Source organism: Athene noctua, chromosome 17 (assembly GCF_965140245.1).
Source record: "Athene noctua chromosome 17, bAthNoc1.hap1.1, whole genome shotgun sequence".
Classification (NCBI taxonomy): Eukaryota; Metazoa; Chordata; class Aves; order Strigiformes; family Strigidae; genus Athene; species Athene noctua.
This window is the reverse complement of record NC_134053.1, coordinates 3,135,032-3,152,962: the sequence shown is the minus strand read 5'-3', so window position 1 is coordinate 3,152,962 and position 17,931 is coordinate 3,135,032. Positions and strand designations below refer to the sequence as shown.

Below are 17,931 nucleotides of genomic sequence, written 5' to 3'. Positions count from 1 at the left end.
TTTAGAAAGCTTTTACCTCTCTGCTTCCTGAGGTCTGACATGGAAGAGAAAAGCTTCAATAGGCACCAGCTGCTCAATGGGCCCTGTCTTTTCAGCGCATTGCTCGCTTTTCTCCATTCCCAATTAAAACGTGTGTTAAACTTAGCTTTTGTTTGAAGCAGCCAGAGCTGTGATATTTAATGTAAAAGGAATGTGCTCCTCACCTTTTCTCTGTCTTTTGTTGCAGGGTCAGCATTCTTCAGGGGAGGACATGGAGATCTCTGACGATGAGACCAATCCTGCGCCCATCACCAGTGCAGAATGTGCCAAAACCATTGTGGTGAACTCCTCTGTCAGCAACACGGCCGTGATGGCCCCGTCGATCCCCCCCCTGCCACCACCGGGATTCCCTCCTCTTCCTCCTCCGCCACCTCCACAGCCAGGCTTCCCGATGCCTCCACCTCTACCTCCACCACCCCCACCCACTCACCCTGCTGTCACTGTCCCCCCGCCTCCACTCCCTGCCCCCCCTGGGGTCCCTCCGCCTCATATCTTGCCTCCGCTTCCTCCGTTCCATCCTGGCATGTTCCCTGTCATGCAAGTGGATATGATAAGTGTCTTGGGCAACCAGTGGGGTGGCATGCCAATGTCCTTCCAGATGCAAACTCAGATGCTGAGCCGCATGATGCAGGCACAAAACACATACCAGTATCCGCCTTTCATGACGGGTCGGATGCAGTTTGTGAATCTTCCGCCATACCGCCCTTTCTCCATGGGAGCAGCTCTTGGTCGTGGACAGCAGTGGCCGCCACTGCCCAAGTTTGACCCCTCAGTTCCACCACCGGGTTATGAGCCGAAGAAGGAAGATCCCCACAAAGCCACTGTGGATGGAGTCCTCCTGGTCATAGTGAAGGAGCTAAAGGCTATCATGAAAAGGGACCTGAACCGGAAGATGGTTGAAGTGGTGGCGTTTCGGGCATTTGATGACTGGTGGGACAAGAAGGAACGTCTGGCAAAGGTAGGCTTTCACATACTCTGTGCTGGATCCCTGGGAGAACTCTTCATAGTGTTTGTGTCCGGGGCGTTGGTAAGCAGGGATCTGGAACTGACTTTAAAAAAAAACAAACCCACAACCCTAAAATTGGATGGTAACTAAAACAGAAGCAAAAAATAAAGCCACGAAATAGCTTTGCTGTGAGAAACCACTTTGCTTGACATTAAATGGGGGGCATGCATGTCCCTGTCCCTCACCTGCCTCCATGCCTCCCCGTGGGGCTGGTCTTTGTGCTGAGCCAGGCAGCAAGAGTATGTGCTGGGAGCTGCAGACCTTGGCCTGCAAATATCTGGAAGGTTCTCAGTCCCTACAGTCACCTGCCTTGGGAGAAGTTAACACCTGGGTCTTAAACCTGACTTATTTCCATGGTGTCACTCCATATATGCAGGCATTTTATGCTGCTTTGCTGTCAGAACAAAACACAGGCTGGGAATTTTAGTCCTTCCCAGTCACTGATGGAGTTACACTGTGCAGAGTTCTCTCTGAACACGTGTGGAGCAATAACTGCTCGCCTGGGAGTGAACTGCTGTGCTCTCACACCGTCCTGCTCATTTGGATGTGGGCCTGAGGATGAAGTGGTTAGTTCTCAGTGACATCCCTCTGCTTTGGGGTGGATTTACTCCTCCTCATTCCCTCCAGCTTTGGGGCATCTCAGGGCAGCCCTTTCTCTGCGAGGGACTAAGTGCAGCTCATGCTTTGTGGGGGTCTTGGAGAGCATATTTGTCTTTGGTGGTGTGTTGCCTGAGCCAGCCTGCTTGGCGGGATATGCTGGCCGTTCTGGGACATGGTACAGGAGGGATCTGCAAACGAGCTGTTTTTCTGACTGTTTCAGAGAGCTCTGATGCCCTTATGCAGGTGTTTGAGGGAGGGCATTGCTGCAGCCGCTGCTGCCCCAGGGCAGGGTCACGGGCTAGGTGCCCTCCTGCGTGTCACCGCAGCCCCGTCGTGCGTGTTTGCAGACTTTCCCTGTCCAGGAGGGCCTTGCACACTCCTGTTAAAGCTGAATTCCACCAAGGAGTGGTCGTAGGACGAGGCTAGCAGCTCCTAGAGTGTCCTCTCCACTGCGCTTCTTTCAGGAAGGCCTTCAAGAGTGGTGATGGGACTGCTCTTACACTTCAAAAGCCCAGGGTTATTCCCTCTTCCTCATCTCCTTTCCCTTTTCTCTCTCAGTACAGTATTCCCAGGGTGTGAAATTTGAAAAGTTTAGCTGATTTTCTTTTTTTTTTTTTTTTGGTGGTCTGGAACACTGCTGGCTGCCTCCAGGAAGGGGTTTGTAGGAGGAAATGACCTCAAGATCAGGAGACAAATGTGCAAGGACTTCTTGTGTCTAAGAGGAAGCTGAACTTTAGCTCCAAAAAACTGAAGTCAGATGCAAGAAGAGTGTTTGAAACCACCAAGCTGCTATTTTGTGTTCCCCACTTTGTGTGATATCTGTGGGTATTTCCAGTTCTCTGCACTCCTCCTGCCTTCCCAGTGCATGTACACAGCAGCAATTAACTCAAAGGCTGAACATTGGCCAAATACATGAGGAGTTCCAGGGATTAGTTAAGAAAACAGCTTTGCATGAATCGTCTGATCCTTTCTCAGCCAATTTAAAGTGTACCTCGGCCAGCCAACAGCTCTGTGATCTAATATGTGGTGAATTTGTCACTACCAAAAAAAAGCTAACACTACAGGAGGATTCATGCAAGGCTCAAAATTACTGTTACAGTGAATTATTGTAAAAAAAAGTCCAACAAACCAAACCACAACCTGCAGATCCATCTTCTGTTTCAGATGCCAGTTTTCAGAGCAGTATCTTCACCACCTACTTTTGTAAGCCAGTTGCATCCTAACTCTAGTGTCTGGAAGAGCTCCTTGGCTTTCCAGAGAGGTTGGTTATGCTGCTGCTTAACAGCTGTTTTATGACAGTGTAATTTGCTCTGGCTTAGAGCTGGCTAGCATGACATGCAGCAAGAAACTCGGTCCCTCTCCTCCTGACTAACGCTCAGAGGTTCTGCCTCCTACCAGTGAGCGTGTGCTGACAATTTTGGAGGAGGCCCCTGATTTTCCAGGGCAGTGAGGGAAACAGATCCAGCAAATAGTTGCAAAAGCAGCAACTGAAGTACCCAAGAAATTATTTTAAACCAGACATCTGCAGTGAAGAAGCAGAAGCAAGTCGAGGCAGATCTTCAGCGGCTGCTCAGGCTCTTTTATATCCTGAGCTATGGCTGGATTTAGCATGTTCCTCCCTCACCTGGAATTTGTAACCCACTTTGGGAGGGGAAGCTGACTGTACCACAGCACCTTGCCACAGTCCTTCCCACAGATTATGTTGGATGTGAGCAGACTAATTGAAAATATGAAATTGCTGCATGGAAAAACACTTGTGCTTTCTGTCCAGGAACAGAAATGCCAGAGCCATTGCTGCTTCAGGGTACTGCTTGGAGAAGCCTCTGCTAGGCCGTGTGTTACTGTTGCACGCAGGAAAATACCACAGATTTCAGAGCCTCCTTTCTGCTAGGACTGGGCAGCCCCTGACATTGGTGTGGGACAGGATTCCTTCTCAGTCATAAGCTGCCTGCTTTTGCTAAAGGGAAGCAAAATACGAGTATTTAGCTTAAACTGTACCTTCCTATTGCTGGTGTCTTTATGCACATGAGGATGAGCCGAATGGGCTCCTTGGTGGCAACTGGAGGTCAGTTCCCCGCGCTTTGCTATGACACTGATTTTCTGGAATAGACCAGGACTTCCAGGCACTGTTTGAGCTGAAATGACCCTCCAGAACAGGCCCTGCATCCCCATTTCCTCCCTCCTAATGGTTTTAATTGAAGCTCCTCATACTTTTCCTTACTGATTGACAGTAGTGAAAGAAATTATATTATTTTCAGAGGTTTGGAAGTATAAATAAGACAACATATGTGCTTGTTTACCTCTTTTTTTCTTTAGAAATGAATGAGGCACATTTGTAGGGAGAGAGAATATCTTTTAATATCTCCTATCCTTGGACCATCTAGCTGCAGCAGCCTTCCTGTTGTATCACTGGGGAGATCAAAGCTCATCTTGGAAACGCATGAGCTCCACCATATGCCAGTTCCTACAGTAGGTGTGTCCCTCTTTGATTGGAGGTTTTGTGGATCTGCTGTCTTCCTCACCTTCCCCAGTCATAAGAGCAGAAAGCCTTGTGGGTTTCTTTTTACCCTCGACTGACCAACAACGTTCATGTTTAGTAGGACAGCAAATACTATCTACACAATGCTGCTGGCAGCCCCTGAACCTTCAGCGATGCACAAGAAGCAACACACTTGTCACCTCCTGTGACAGCTGTCTTTCCTCTCTGTTTTTTGGCTGCTATGTTCCATCAAAGGAATCGACTTGAGCAGCTGATTGATTCCCAAAAAGTATCATGCCATAACTAAAGGGTGGGAATGCTCAAGGTGTCCTGGTAAAGGTGTCCTGTCCTCCAGCTGGCGTCCTGGGTCAGGTAGGATGGAGAACTTACAGGGTGAAAGCTGCTAAGGAGCATGTTGCTAGGGAGGGCAGCACATACTAAGGACCTTGTCTGCCTGACCTAGGGGAAGGCTTTTCCCTATTCCTGAATCTAGTTGATGAGTTTAGGTTTGAAAGCCTGAGTAAGATGCATTAAACAGAGTGCCAGGAAATAACCAGCCATCCCTGGCTGTGGAGTGCAGCTACCTGGATTCTCTGCTTGATATTCCCATTAGTCTTGTCCTTTATTAGCAGGAGAGCTGAGCTTATGCTTTCTCTTCAGTGATTACAACCAGCTTTGGCAAATTAGCTCTGTTCATATCTGTAAGAGAAACCAACTCTTAGTCAGTGTTATGCCGCTGGCTGATGCGAGTGAACATTACCTCCAGTGCCCTTTGCTCAAGAAGAGCATGTGTGCCACTGTGCATGATGCTCTCCCTGGCTCATCCGCCTCTCCGTGGCTGCAGAGGTTTGAATTTCTGCTTTTCCTTCACACCTCAGCTGTGGTGAAAAGGGTTTTGTCGTGGCTGAGCAGAGATGAGGCTGTGTGTCTAGTTAACAAGTTTTGTAGACCCTTAGGTGTTTTGCCTAAATATTTTGATTTTTCCTGTTTCTGAGGACTGGAGCCTTCTGACAGGTTTTGTGGACTTGAGCTGTGGTTGCTAAGCGAACACAGAGACGTGTGTGATTTTCATCTTACTATATTGTGCCTTACACACACACAAAAAAAAAAAGAAAGGTCTTTGCAACGAGAAGGTCTGAAGTTACTTTCAGTTGTGTGGGTTAGCAAATGTAGATAACAGTGTTAGTCTAACTTACATAGAACATGCTTGGGTTATTTGTAAGGGGGGGGATGTAGCTCTGTTTCTCCCATAGCTGTCACCAGACGAGATGGGTTCCTGCAGCAGTTGGGAGTTCAGGAGGGCGAGAATGAGGATGGTGGTGTATCCCTGCTCCTTCGCTTCCCGTTGGAGTTCAGGACCTTTGTACAGTAGCTGCTCCTTGGTACTTGGTAGGTCCTGCCTGGGTGAAGGAATGCGTTCCCTTGGGCTGTCGAGTTCTGGGTTCATGTTTGCAGTTTTTTTTCCTCTTTCATCTCTCCTTTTTATGGCCTTTGCTTCTAGCATCGATGTTGGACTCAGGATGTTCAGAAGGTTGTCACTGTGGTCTCTACACCAGGGACTTGAGAGACCTGAAATGAGTCATGGGGGCTAACGGGTCTTTTAATTTCCCTTGTCCTTTCTTGTGGAGTACTTTGGCTTTTGTTAAGCTACACATGAAGGAAATTGAGATCATGTTATAAAACATTCAGTGGAGAGAGCAGGGGTGTCTGCTCTTCTACCTGCCAGTGTGATGGCTCCAAATGCAAGATCACTTACTGTCTCATACTAAGCCACTGTTCTGGGAGTCCCAGCAGTTTTGTCTTAATCAGTTTTAGTGCCTTATGCGGAGAAAATAACTTCTTAAAATGCAAAGGGAAGAAGGCTTCTGAGAGATAGAACAATCTTGTTACCAAGAAGAGCTCTTGCACCTTCTCCCTTTCAAGTGTGTGTGGCCATGTGGTGCATCTTCAGATGCCCTTGCCTTCAGAGAAGCTGATGCCTGGGTAAGGCAGTGAGATTTCACAAACCTCAGCTGTCTAAATGGTTTCCAGAGTTTGTGTGCTTCCCAGGAAACTTTCCCTCTCAAGTGTGCTTTCTCTGTTGCAGGCGTCTCTCACTCCAGTGAAGTCTGGAGGAGAAGTGGAGGAAAAACCAAAGCCGAAGGATCGAATCACATCTTGTCTTTTGGAGAACTGGAACAAAGGAGAAGGCCTGGGATACGAGGGAATTGGCTTGGGCATTGGGTTACGAGGGGCCATCCGGTTGCCATCCTTCAAGGTAAAAACAAAGACCTGCCTTTCATTTTGCTAACATTCCCTAAAGGAGCATTAGGAGGACAGACCTCTGGGTTTGTGTCCCAACGCCCTGTGGGTGTTAGCCCCACTCTGTGTTCATTTATGGGGTTGCTTCCGACAGCATCACTGTAACCCACCAGTATACTCTTAAGAGCAAGGATCCTTCTCTCCCAGTCTTAGCTTTTCATCTGCCACATGTGTGAATTGTCTGTAAAGGATCTCCCTGCTTTGCAAGGTAAATGGGACAGTTGCCTGTGTTTAGGACACAGCGTTTCAGCCTGATTGTAAAGTGCTTATGGTTGTAGTGCTTTACACAGTTATTTCTTCGCTTAGAATGTCTTGCAGTTTGGCAGCTGAATCTCACCTGAAGTTTGGTAAAAAGTGTTCTCTGCCTCATGTGAGTTTACAGAATCAGACTTGTAAGCATAGGATCACCTATTTCGAAGACCATGTGCATAAAAGATGGAAAGTATGGGTTGGGGGAGGGAGAGGGCTTCCCTGAAATTAGGATTTTGAATGCACCGAAGGTGTAAGTAAAGGTTTAGGATAAGAGATTCTGCAGTCTTCGTTTAGAATAAAACTTCCTTTGAGGTTCTTTAAGGTGGCATAGGCTCAGGCTCTCTTTCTGTTCTGCTAGGTCACAGATACATGGATTTGTCAAGGGTTTTCTCTGTCATCTTCAAAGTACCTGATGATGACCTGCACCATGCTGGTACCCAGAATGTTTTGATGCAAATTGAAGGGGTAGAATTTCATTCACAGTGAAATTCTGTTTGCAAGCAAATAAAGGATCAAGAGCTGGGGAAGTGGCCCTTGGTTTCTGGGTGCAAGTCACCATGGCAAAGTAAAGCAGTAGCAGTTTGCTTAAGAAGTTGATTTCTGCTGGTTTTAAACTTTTAGAAATGCTAATTGTGTCTTTTGTTCAGGTGAAAAGAAAGGAGCCACCTGAAGCTGCCTCAGCAGGAGATCAGAAGAGAATCCGGCCTTCTACTTCTGTCGATGATGAAGATGAAGGTTTGCAAAGCACATTTGTTTGAAACACAAGAGCAGATGCAAACCACGTGCAAGCTGAATTCTTTTAAACTTCACAGCAGTGTGCTTGCTTACAGTTAAAGTCAAGGTTCTGAGCTAAAACCCTGCTTTTCACAACACTGATCAGCTGGGAGATGTCTCCTTTGGATTCAGTATCTTAAATTCACTGGCGGGAAATTTAAGACCCACATTTTACGGATAACTCATAACCTGTTTTAGTTCTGCTGATGCAGAGCTGGTCACCCAGTAGAGGGAGCTCAGATGAGTTCACGGACTGTTGCAGGGGCAGTGCTTGCAGCTCGCTGGGTACCTTGTGGGAGAAAGCATGTAAGAGACAGTTCGCCCTGCATTTGATTTTAAAAACAAAACAAAGTTATTTACCGGAAAAATCTTTTGGAAGATATTTTAACGTTTTTTTCTTGGAGGCAGGGAAGACTAGAAATAACACAAAGCTTTAAATATCCTTTGTTCTGCATAAAAAAGTGAATTCCAGTTAGTTGTTATTCTGAACCAACTTTATGGCACAACTGGTTTTGAAACTAAAGCAGGATTTTGTAAAGCACTTAAATAGAACAAAAAGGTATTAAATCGGGCTTACCTGTTCTGACCTTAGTCATACCATGTCTCCTAGCTTACAGCTTGTCAGCTCTGGCCACCCGCATTTTACCATCCTTGGCATTTGAAGACCCTGCACCCAGTCTCACCCTCACTTGCACTGTGCAGTGAGTAAACCTCAGCTCTCACATGCCCCATGGGCAAATTGCTCTTAGCATTGATCTTCTCAAAGAAATAGTGTCCATTATGTAGACAACTTTTTCCCTCTGCAAGGTATTAGATGGCAATTTCTTTTTTTTTTTTTTTTTTTTGCTCACCAGAGTCGGAGAGGGACAGAGATGCTTCTGATACAACATCTGACCTGTCAAAGAAGGATGCAGAAGCAGTGGGTCTGAGGCGGCGACCAGCAAGGCCGCTGGAGCTCGACAGCGAGGGAGAAGAGGGAGATGAGACATCAGGGAAAGAGGAAGAGTCTTCCTCAGAGAAGGAAGAGGAGCAGGAAGAAGAGGGAGGCTTGGTGAAAGCAGCACCTGGCAAGGTGTGTTGGTTTGTGATTGTAGTTTTGAATGTTATCTGTCATTAAAAGGGGGCCTAATAATTTCAGATGCCAAATTCTACCTTCTCATATTCTCTACCTTCTCTAGAACATGAGTTCTGCTTTTAGGGTCTGCCCTAAGAGAACCTCTGTGAGGTTATTCCCTCTTCAGGTTCTCTGATCAGTGTCCCTGGGAGTTGGTGGTTACTGCAGTGACAGCCAGGTCTCAGAGTCAGACACTGTTCATTTTTGGCAATGCTCTCTTGCAAAGGAGGAAGAGGAGGATGAGGAGGAAGATGATGATGAGGAGGATGAAGATGATGATGAAGAGGATGACGAGGATGAAGATGATGACGAGGAGGAGACAGGCATAGACACAAGTGACAAGGAGGAGGAGCAGGACTCCGAGGAGGGTGAGTAGTTCAGTGGAAGCAGCAAGCGTTGCCTTTGGGGCTGGGTGTGGTCTCCTTTTTGTACTTGTGAGCCAGTTTTTTTTATTTGTGCACCTTCTTTCACTGAAGGTTTTATACAAGATAATGCATACAGGTATTGTTACCTGCAAGGCTTCCATGTTCCCTCAGTCTTTGGGTCCCTTTGCAGTACCTCTGCAGCCCCTGAGTGATCCCAGCCCAACTTGACAGAGAGGCAGAGGTCTTAAACCCAGTTAAGTTTGTGCTTGTTTTATGAAACTGGGAGGAGAAACTGTGTGGCTGGGAGGAGAAGGGACCAGATTTCAAACGGGTAATTTAGCAGCTAATAACTTTCTGTCCTATTAATCAGTTCCTGCTCTGGAAGGTGATAGTTTCCACATTTTAAAGCAGTGTGTGAAGACAGCAGAAAATCTTAGTACAACTCCAGTAAAGATGCAGTCCCCCAAGAGACCCACACGGGCAAGGTGCCAGGCAGCACTAGCTCTGCTGCTCGTGGAACTGCTTGTTGTGTGGTGATTGTTGTAAGCATCCGAATACATGGTTTATAAATCTCTTCAAAAATAAATAAATCAAGAGGTGACTCCTTCAAACCTACACACTGCTGTTGATGTTTCCATGCTGTTAGAGTGAGGAAGTGATATTTGCTCCTGTAGTAGACCCTCATTATTTAATGAAGTCAGAAAGCAGAACTAATGGTAATTTGTTCTTCTTGTAGATGTAGCAAGTCCCTCGTCTTCCAAGGCTGAAGTTGAATCATCTGATGAAAGTGAAGACTCCTCTGAATTTGAGTCAAGTTCAGACTCAGATGATGAAGATGAGGATGAGGATGATGATGAGGAGGAGGAGGAGGAGGAAGAGGTGGCTGAAGATCAAGATAGAGAAGCCATGGTTGCTGAGACTGAGCATGAACCTGCTGGTCATGAGCTTCCTGATGATGAGAGGGAGACCATTTTGGAGCTGTATCCTGTGGATGACTACATGGATGCAACAGGCTTGGGACTCGCAGAGCCAGCTTTGGCAGTGAAAGATGAAGGCATGGAAGAAATCAAGGCAGGGGAAGGTGAATGTGGTGAAGTCCCAGAGGCATCTATTGCTGCTGAAACACTGAAACACTTGGTTATGGAAAGAGACCAGGAGACAAAACTTGCGTTGTCTCCCATCTGCAGGCCAGGTATGCTCTTCCATGTGGTTTAGCATTTTTTACCACGTTTCCAAGTACAGTAGTCTCACAGCATTCAATATGTATGGTTTTGTATTTCACTTGTTCTCTTTCTTCCTCCAGTCTTGGCTCTAGGCTAGGTGTTATCTGTGCAGGCAAAGAGGGCTGTGCTGAACTTTTCCTTCCTAGTAAGGAGCTCTACACAAGCCATCTGGTACTAAAAATACTGTGGTTATTGTATCCAGAATCTTATTCTGGGCCAGTTTAGTTAGTGTCCTACAGGAACTGAACAGTTGTCATCGTCTGAGGGTGACTGACTGGATGGTGTGGTGGCTGAAGCTCAAGATAGAAAAGCCATGGCTGCTAAAACAGAACAGGAATCTGTGCTTAATGAGTCACTACTGGCTCCTTTTGGTTTTAATACTGAAGCAGTATGTGACTGGGAAGCTATATGGGGCAGGTGAGTGGAGTCTCAGAATTATATCTGGTTCCTGATATTATTATTTGTGAGTTTTTTTAATTAGTCCTTTTAAATGAGTGATACTCCCTGGTTTTCTGAAGGAAGGCGATTGTCTTCGTTCAATATCGAATTGTATTTAACCTAAGGAGATCAGAAACCTTTTACTAAAACAGGAATGAGGTGCATAAAGCTTGACAAATACTGCAGCTAGGGAGGAATTAAAAAGTTAAAAACTGGAGTCAACAGGATGATCACATGTGGTGTGGCCTGCAGTGTGAGCCTTGGGCAGGACTGGTGTGTGAGGACTGAGCAGTATTTTGCCACTTGGAGAGCTGGAAATCCAGTCCCTGCACAAGCTATCACTCCTTGGCTGGCCTCAAATCTGAAAGCCGTAAAGAGGCAAAATGTAGTTTAACATTTGGAAAGGGCAAAGAAGAAACTGTTTTACACAGGTCCTTTCTAGAACGGGTCATAGAGGACAGAAAGGATATAAATTTGGGGAGACCTGCATTTGGGCACCTTGACATGTGGAATGAGCTTTATAGGTAAGCTGTTGGAACAAGCTCAAAGTGCATCATTCTTCTTGTGCAGCCCAGCCCGGTCATACAGGGCTTACAGGGATCAGACCCTTCCCCAGCATCTCTCCAGTTCAGTCAGCGCAAATGGGCAATGCTTTCCTTCCAGCTCTCCAGGCATTTTCACCTCCTTTTGCTCTCCCACTTGAAAATGTTATTTTGAGCTGCCTAACAAGATTCACTGTTGATTCCTTTTGGCCCTGGCCCTAAGGGGGTAAATAAACTCCAGACAAATGAGCCTGCTGCAGAGAGAGCAGCATATAAATTGCCTCATTGATAGCATCTGAGTGTCTCCTCATTCATTACAAGGGCTTCCCGTTTCCTTCATGTGTTGTTCAGGAGTGTTACGCTCCTCCCTTCTCTGCTCCCTCCTTGGAGAGCTGAGGGTGCTTCTTGGCCTTGCAATTAGTTTACTTTCCCACATTAGAAAAGTTGATAGCTTGGGGCTCTGACAGCTCTCCTCCAACGTCCTCACCCCACAATCCGCTAATTCTTTTTATGTCGGTACAAAAGGTGGTCAGGGGTTTTGAAAGCAGAAAAACCTTCTTTCTGGCCTGTGTTGTAGCTAATCCTCAAATTAATAGTGTGTTCTTTTTTTATGGTCCATTAGGGATGTCTGTGGTAGCGTCTAATTACTCCACACTCTGTGCCTCCAAGATGTAAAGCATTGGAGTTTTTAAAGCCTCCCAGTGGAATTGAGCTGTTCTGTAATTGCGGCATCTTAAACATGCCTTTACAAGTGGCGAGTAACCAAGTGGAAGCAAAGCTCCTGATTCTCCTCTCTTTTTTCCCCCTTTCAGAGGAAGAAACTGAACCCACTACCATGCTGGAGCCAGAGGTGCAGGAAGGGCCTAAGCCTGAATCTCAAGATGAGGAGGCGGCACTCTGTCTCTCGACTCCAGTGGGAGTCTTTGGAGAACCTCTGGCCAATAAAAGCAGCTTCTTTAGCAAGTCTGATGACAGCAGCTTAGAAGCTCGTGTTAAAACAAAACTGCTCTCTGCAGCAGAGGAGGACGACCGGCTGCCTCGCACTCCTGGACGGGAGGTGATGATCCATTCAGAGACTGATACTCTTTTGCTCCCAGCCCACAAGGTGCCATCCTCCATGCTTCCCTTACCATCAACTCCCGGTAAGGAAGAATCTTTAGTCCCTCCAGAAAAGTTCCCTGAACAGTTAATGGTGACCAAAACGTCCGTGGAAGAGGAGATTCCTAGGACTCCTGGGCGAGACATTTTGGCCAAGTCTTCACACCCCCTTGCGAAGTCACAGAGCACGGAAACTGTTCCAGCCACGCCAGGAAGCGACGCTCCCCTTACGGGAAGCAGCTTGACCCTCAGTTCCCCTCAAGTCCCAGGGAGCCCCTTTTCCTACCCATCCCAATCTCCTGGCATTAACAGTGGCATTCCTCGGACTCCTGGGAGAGATTTCAATTTCACGCCTACTTTCCCAGAGGCTGGTGCTACCATTCCTTGCCTTCTGTCTGGCAAGAAACAGTCAGAGGATGAGCTAGATGAGAAACCCTTTAAAGAACCTCTTGGTGCTTCCCTTACGATCAGCATGAACAGTGTTCCTTCCCCTATCCCCTTTGCCAGCCCCCCGCCAGCAGATTTCCACACGGACATGGGTTTGCCACCTGATGAGCCAATACCTGTAGCAGCCCTGCCATGCATGCATGGAGATGGAAGAATGCCCATTGAGGAATGCAAGGCAGAAGTAAAATCTGTTTTGCTCTCACCAGAAGTACCCACTGGTGCTTCTATTCTTCCTCCCCCACCACCACCTTCTGTTCTTCCTAAAAGGAGGCCAGGTCGGCCAAAACGGTCGCCACCTTCTGTCCTCTCATTGGATGTGTATTCGGGCAAAACCATAGAGCCTCCTCCTGTGCCAGTGGCCTTGGTGGATAGTGCTGTGGGCAAAGAGCTGTTGAGTGGACATCCTGATGCTTTCTATGGACTGAAAGACCCTGAAGCCGTCACCCTGGACTTCAGGAATGACGGTTTCCATGAGAAAATAGCAACTGAGACAGTTGCAGAGAAACTGCCATTTAAGGAACTGGAGAACCAGTGGAATGAAGACTTCAAGGAAGAAGAAGCTCACGCGAAACCTAAAAGACAGTGGCGAAGGCAGAAGAAGACACCTGAGGACCTCCCAGTGATTCCTTCCCCTGAGTATTCCCCACCCCGGCCTCAGTTCAGGCCACGCTCCGAGTTTGAGGAGATGACCATTTTGTATGATATTTGGAACGGAGGCATAGATGAGGAAGATATCAAATTCATGTGTATCACATATGACCGCTTGTTACAGCAGGACAATGGTATGGACTGGCTCAATGACACCCTGTGGGTATTCCATCCTTATATCCTTTCTCACTGGCGCGCTGCGTTACACGACGCGTGTAAGATGCACTAGATGGTCGTTGTGGAGGACTTACAATGCAAAAGACTAAATTTGTTGCTTACTAGAATAGCAATTGCTTATATCAGCAGGGAATTTTAGACTGTTTTATTCCCTGAAGCTGCAATACAAAAATACTGCAGAAGTGGCTGTTCTTGCTGCATTTTCAATCTAGGACTGCAGGGAAAATCTGTATGCACCTCTTCTGGGGAGATTTCCATGCTAGTTTGAGAAGCTTCTGTCTGCATTTAAACCAGACTTTTTTTTTTCCTTTTTTTTCTTTTTTTCCCCAACTTGCCTGTGGAATTTCTAGTCTGCACATACAGGGCTTTAACTTGGGGCTAAAACTTGCTGTAAAAATAATCTCACCATCTGTGCCCAAAATGATGAGTTAGTGGTGCTAGCAGCTTTAACTTGCTTTGAGTTTGAAATACTAATAAAAGCAATGGTTTCTAAGCGGCACATGAGGGACAGACATGGCCCTGGGCTGGGTGGGGGAATATACTGCTAGTGCTGCAGCGAGGAGCACGTGTAGCACCAGCTGGTGCTGGTGGGGCAGAGTCTGGCCCCATCCCCTCCCTCCCTCCCTCCCTCCCTGCCTGTGATCTGGTAATCGGTGGCGTAGGCTGTAGCTTTGAATCTTTGGGAGCATTTTTGGGACACATGAGCTGTCTCACAAGGCTCTACATGTGTACTGCCACCAGTAGTGATCTCCAGAACAGAGCCTAAAAGGCTGTTCTCATAACCTAAGAACTCTAGTATAATTTTTTTAGGAAGGATATATAGATTTATATGCTAAAGAAGACAAATGCATCACCTTGTGTGTTGCCCGGAGATTGTGTGGAGTTAAAATATCTCATCCCTTACTCCCTGCAAGACATGAAAGCAAAAGCAAAAAAGCCCAAACCTCTTAAAATAGTCAGTGATGTGATACTAACAAAAAGCAAGTGGAGCTCAGTGCTGAGCTGGATGTTTTTATCCTTGCTTTCCATGCATCTCAAAGGGCAACGTGTAAGATTAAATTTGTAATTTTCTGCCTTTTCATACCAGTGCAATAATCTTGAAATACATTTATTTAATTGTTTAAAGGAAATACTCAAAAAAGATGATGAAATGCATTATCCCCAGTAATTCTCAGTCTGTGTCTGCCTCATCTGGGGAAGCAGTTTCAAAACCAAACCAGTTTCAAGGTGGGAGTAATTGGCCCCGCAGTGGTGGGTGACCACAGCCAGTGAAAGGCAGGACAGGACAGCTGAGGTTAGGCCTGGCCTATGACCGTGTGCTTAAACGTGTTTGCATTTGGCACGTAGTGGAAATATTTGAAATCTGTTTCCCTGTTGATAAGGATTATTGTAACAGCAAATTTACAGTCACTTTTAAAACCGTTTTAAAAAATCATCTGTGGCTGATTGCCGGTTCACCCGGTGCTACACTGCGCAGTAGGTGTGAAACACCTGCAGGGTTCACCTGCTTTGCAGCAAGCTCACACCTCAGCACTCTGACTTCAAGACCATCACTTCTTGCTTTTTATGGTCCCTTGGCTTCAGTTTTTTGGTATTAAGGATATTTTCTGACTCGGAGGAAGCATTTTTGGGTAGATCTTAATCGTCGTAGGCTTCATGGCTGTGTTTTTGGGGTGAACTGCCAGTAGTACAGCTCCACTGTCCTTCCAGAAGCCAAAGACCTGAAGGTGCCTTCTGCCTGCTCCGTGCAGTGAGTCCTTGCAAGATCAGCTGCAGGTTTTCTTGACTGATAGGAGAGTGGGGTTTGAAACATCTGCACAGAGTCTTACCCTTCCCGTCAGGGTCTGAAGGAGCTGAATTACCAAGGGTGGTGAGAGCAGCATCTCTCTCCAAGCCCTTTGGGCTGAGGAGCATCTCTTGCCCATCTGGTCGGTGGGGATGATTGCTGCCGTGGCATCAGTGCGGTGTCTTCAGAGCTTGGGGTGGCAGCAGGGAATTTCTGGAGGTAGAACAAAAGCATGTCACTCAAACCAGAGAAAATGGTACATCCAGATGGCTGGGCAGCTGCTGTCTGTGTACGTAGTGGGTGCTGTGGGGAAATCCTTTCTCAAACAGGTTTCTCTTGACAGCTTAACCTTTTTATGTTTAAATTTTCATTACCTCTTTAGTTTCCCAAAGCGTGCAGCTAAGAAGGAAAGACCGTGCTTGTTTTTTCTGTAGGTGTTTGGACTTCAGTGATATTTTCTTATTTTTCAACAGTATTACTATTTTTTGCAGCCGCTCCCTTCATAATTTTCCAAGCTCCCAGTATTAGCTCCATGTAGCTGTAGCAAGTTTTGTCTGATATCCACTGGTGGCTGCGTTTCTCCTTAACTTCTTTCCACCTACTAGCTTTTCTACCCCCAAGAAAAAGAAGCGGGATGATGGGATGCGGGAACATGTGACGGGCTGTGCACGAAGTGAAGGCTATTACAAAATTGATAAGAAGGACAAACTTAAATACCTCAACAATAGCCGAGCTTTTGCAGAGGAGCCTCCAGCTGACACGCAGGTGAGGACAGGTCCTCTGCTGACTGACGGGGTGTGAATGGGATTTGGTTTTCGATGGTGTCACACACAGGGGATGCTTCCTGCCTTTTGGCAAGGAGGGAGGTGAAGCTGTTGCTATGTCTGTGTCGAGTTGGTTGTCTGGGAGCTGCCAGGGAGGTGTCAGTGTTTGATGTGGGATGTTTTAGGAGGCCACGCGTTCTGTGGTGGTGTTGTAGCACAAGGGATTGCTCACAGGGAGGCTGCGGGCTGTTGGGTCAGCTTTGATCACCCATTTGTCCTCAGGGTATGAGCATCCCTGCCCAACCTCATGCTTCCACCCGGGCTGGCTCCGAGAGGCGGTCAGAGCAACGCAGGCTCCTCTCCTCCTTCACTGGTAGCTGTGACAGTGACCTGCTCAAGTTCAACCAGCTCAAGGTAGGTCACCCCGTGGATTGCTGCTTTGCACAGGGGCTGGTTGGGATCAGGCTGAGGCCAGTTTGGTCCCACCTTGGTGATGGCCGTCTCAGTGCTGGGGACTGCTCTGCGTGCCAGAGGGTTGAATGGTGCCTGGCTCTCCTGTACTTCCATGTAACACAGCCTGGTACAATAATACAACTTAATACAAATAATTTACCTAAATAAATAGGAACAGAGTGGTCGCAGGGAAAACATGACGCGTAGTCCACTGTACTCGCTTGTGAGAAGCAGATACTGATAAATGATAAATAAGTATATGATGATTATAGAGCTTGAGCCTGGTCAGAACTGTCAGGGTTATGCAGAACAGAAAGCGATGGCCTCAGAGTCTGCTCTCCCCAGTGTGTGGTCAGTGATAAAAACCCAAGTACTGCAACTCTGGATGAACTGATGGATGAAGTGGCTAAGCCACTATCCCCCATATTTGAGAAGTTGTGGAAGGGTTCAAGGCCAGGTTGGACGGGGCTCTGAGCAACCTGATCTAGTGGGAGATGTCTCTGCCCGTGGCATGGGGGTTGGAACTAGATGATGTTTAAGGTCCCTTCCAACCCAAACCATTCTATGATATGATTCTATGATACAACTCTGTGGGACCTCCCATGATCCCTGTCCTGCCTTCCTGTCACCACAAGGCAGAGGGAACTAAATCAGGTCGAAGTACCCAGCACTTCTTGTGTCTGGGAGCATGCTGCAGATGTTGGACCCAGGGACAGCCTTTCCCTTTGTGTGCTGTTGCTAATTTAGGCTTGGGGTTTTGGGGTGTTCTCTTCCTGCAGTTCCGGAAGAAAAAACTAAAATTCTGCAAGAGCCACATTCATGACTGGGGCCTTTTTGCTATGGAGCCCATTGCAGCTGATGAGATGGTGATTGAATATGTGGGTCAGAACATCAGGCAGGTAAGCTGGACTGGGGGTGAAATCTGAGCAAAAACCAGCCCTGAAAGAAGTGCTCGAGTATGACAGCGGGGCTTGGGTTTACAAGGGTGGGATTTTCAACAACGCCTAGAAACTAAGCACTCGAATCCTTAGGAGATAGGCTCCCAAGAAGCCCATCCTGAACTCCCGTGTTTTCAGTTAGGCCTGTTGAGTGGCACTAGCACAGCTCAGGGGAGTGTTGTGTAGGTCTCTGCTCGCAGATCACTCCTGCAGCACGTCCTGACCCTACACATGGGGTTTAACTGTAGGTCATTGCTGACATGCGTGAAAAGCGATACGAGGACGAAGGCATCGGAAGCAGTTACATGTTCAGAGTCGACCACGACACCATCATCGATGCCACGAAATGTGGAAACTTCGCCAGGTTTATTAATCACAGCTGCAATGTAAGTATCATGTTTTTGCATGTAATTGTACCCTGACATACTGATAAACCCATTGAGTCCTTGCTAACTTTGACTGGGGCCGTGTTCACAAGTAGCAGGGG

General features: G+C 47.1%; 1 protein-coding gene across 6 annotated transcripts in view; it reads left to right on the top strand.

The window, feature by feature from the left end:
- SETD1B (SET domain containing 1B, histone lysine methyltransferase) overlaps positions 1-17,931 on the top strand; it is a 54,599-nt gene that overhangs the window by 31,075 nt on the left and 5,593 nt on the right. For all 6 annotated transcript variants that reach the window (XR_012634675.1, XR_012634674.1, XR_012634672.1 and 3 more), the window contains exons 7-17: positions 227-997; positions 6,211-6,381; positions 7,325-7,412; positions 8,306-8,523; positions 8,792-8,933; positions 9,667-10,122; positions 11,946-13,502; positions 15,888-16,054; positions 16,336-16,467; positions 17,286-17,405; positions 17,693-17,830. Coding sequence is in view for 2 of the 6 variants with exons in the window: in XM_074920856.1 (XP_074776957.1) it covers positions 227-997; positions 6,211-6,381; positions 7,325-7,412; positions 8,306-8,523; positions 8,792-8,933; positions 9,667-10,122; positions 11,946-13,502; positions 15,888-16,054; positions 16,336-16,467; positions 17,286-17,405; positions 17,693-17,830 (3,960 nt within the window). In the remaining 4 variants the exon portion in view is untranslated. The remainder of the gene's footprint in view (positions 1-226; positions 998-6,210; positions 6,382-7,324; positions 7,413-8,305; positions 8,524-8,791; positions 8,934-9,666; positions 10,123-11,945; positions 13,503-15,887; positions 16,055-16,335; positions 16,468-17,285; positions 17,406-17,692; positions 17,831-17,931) is intronic.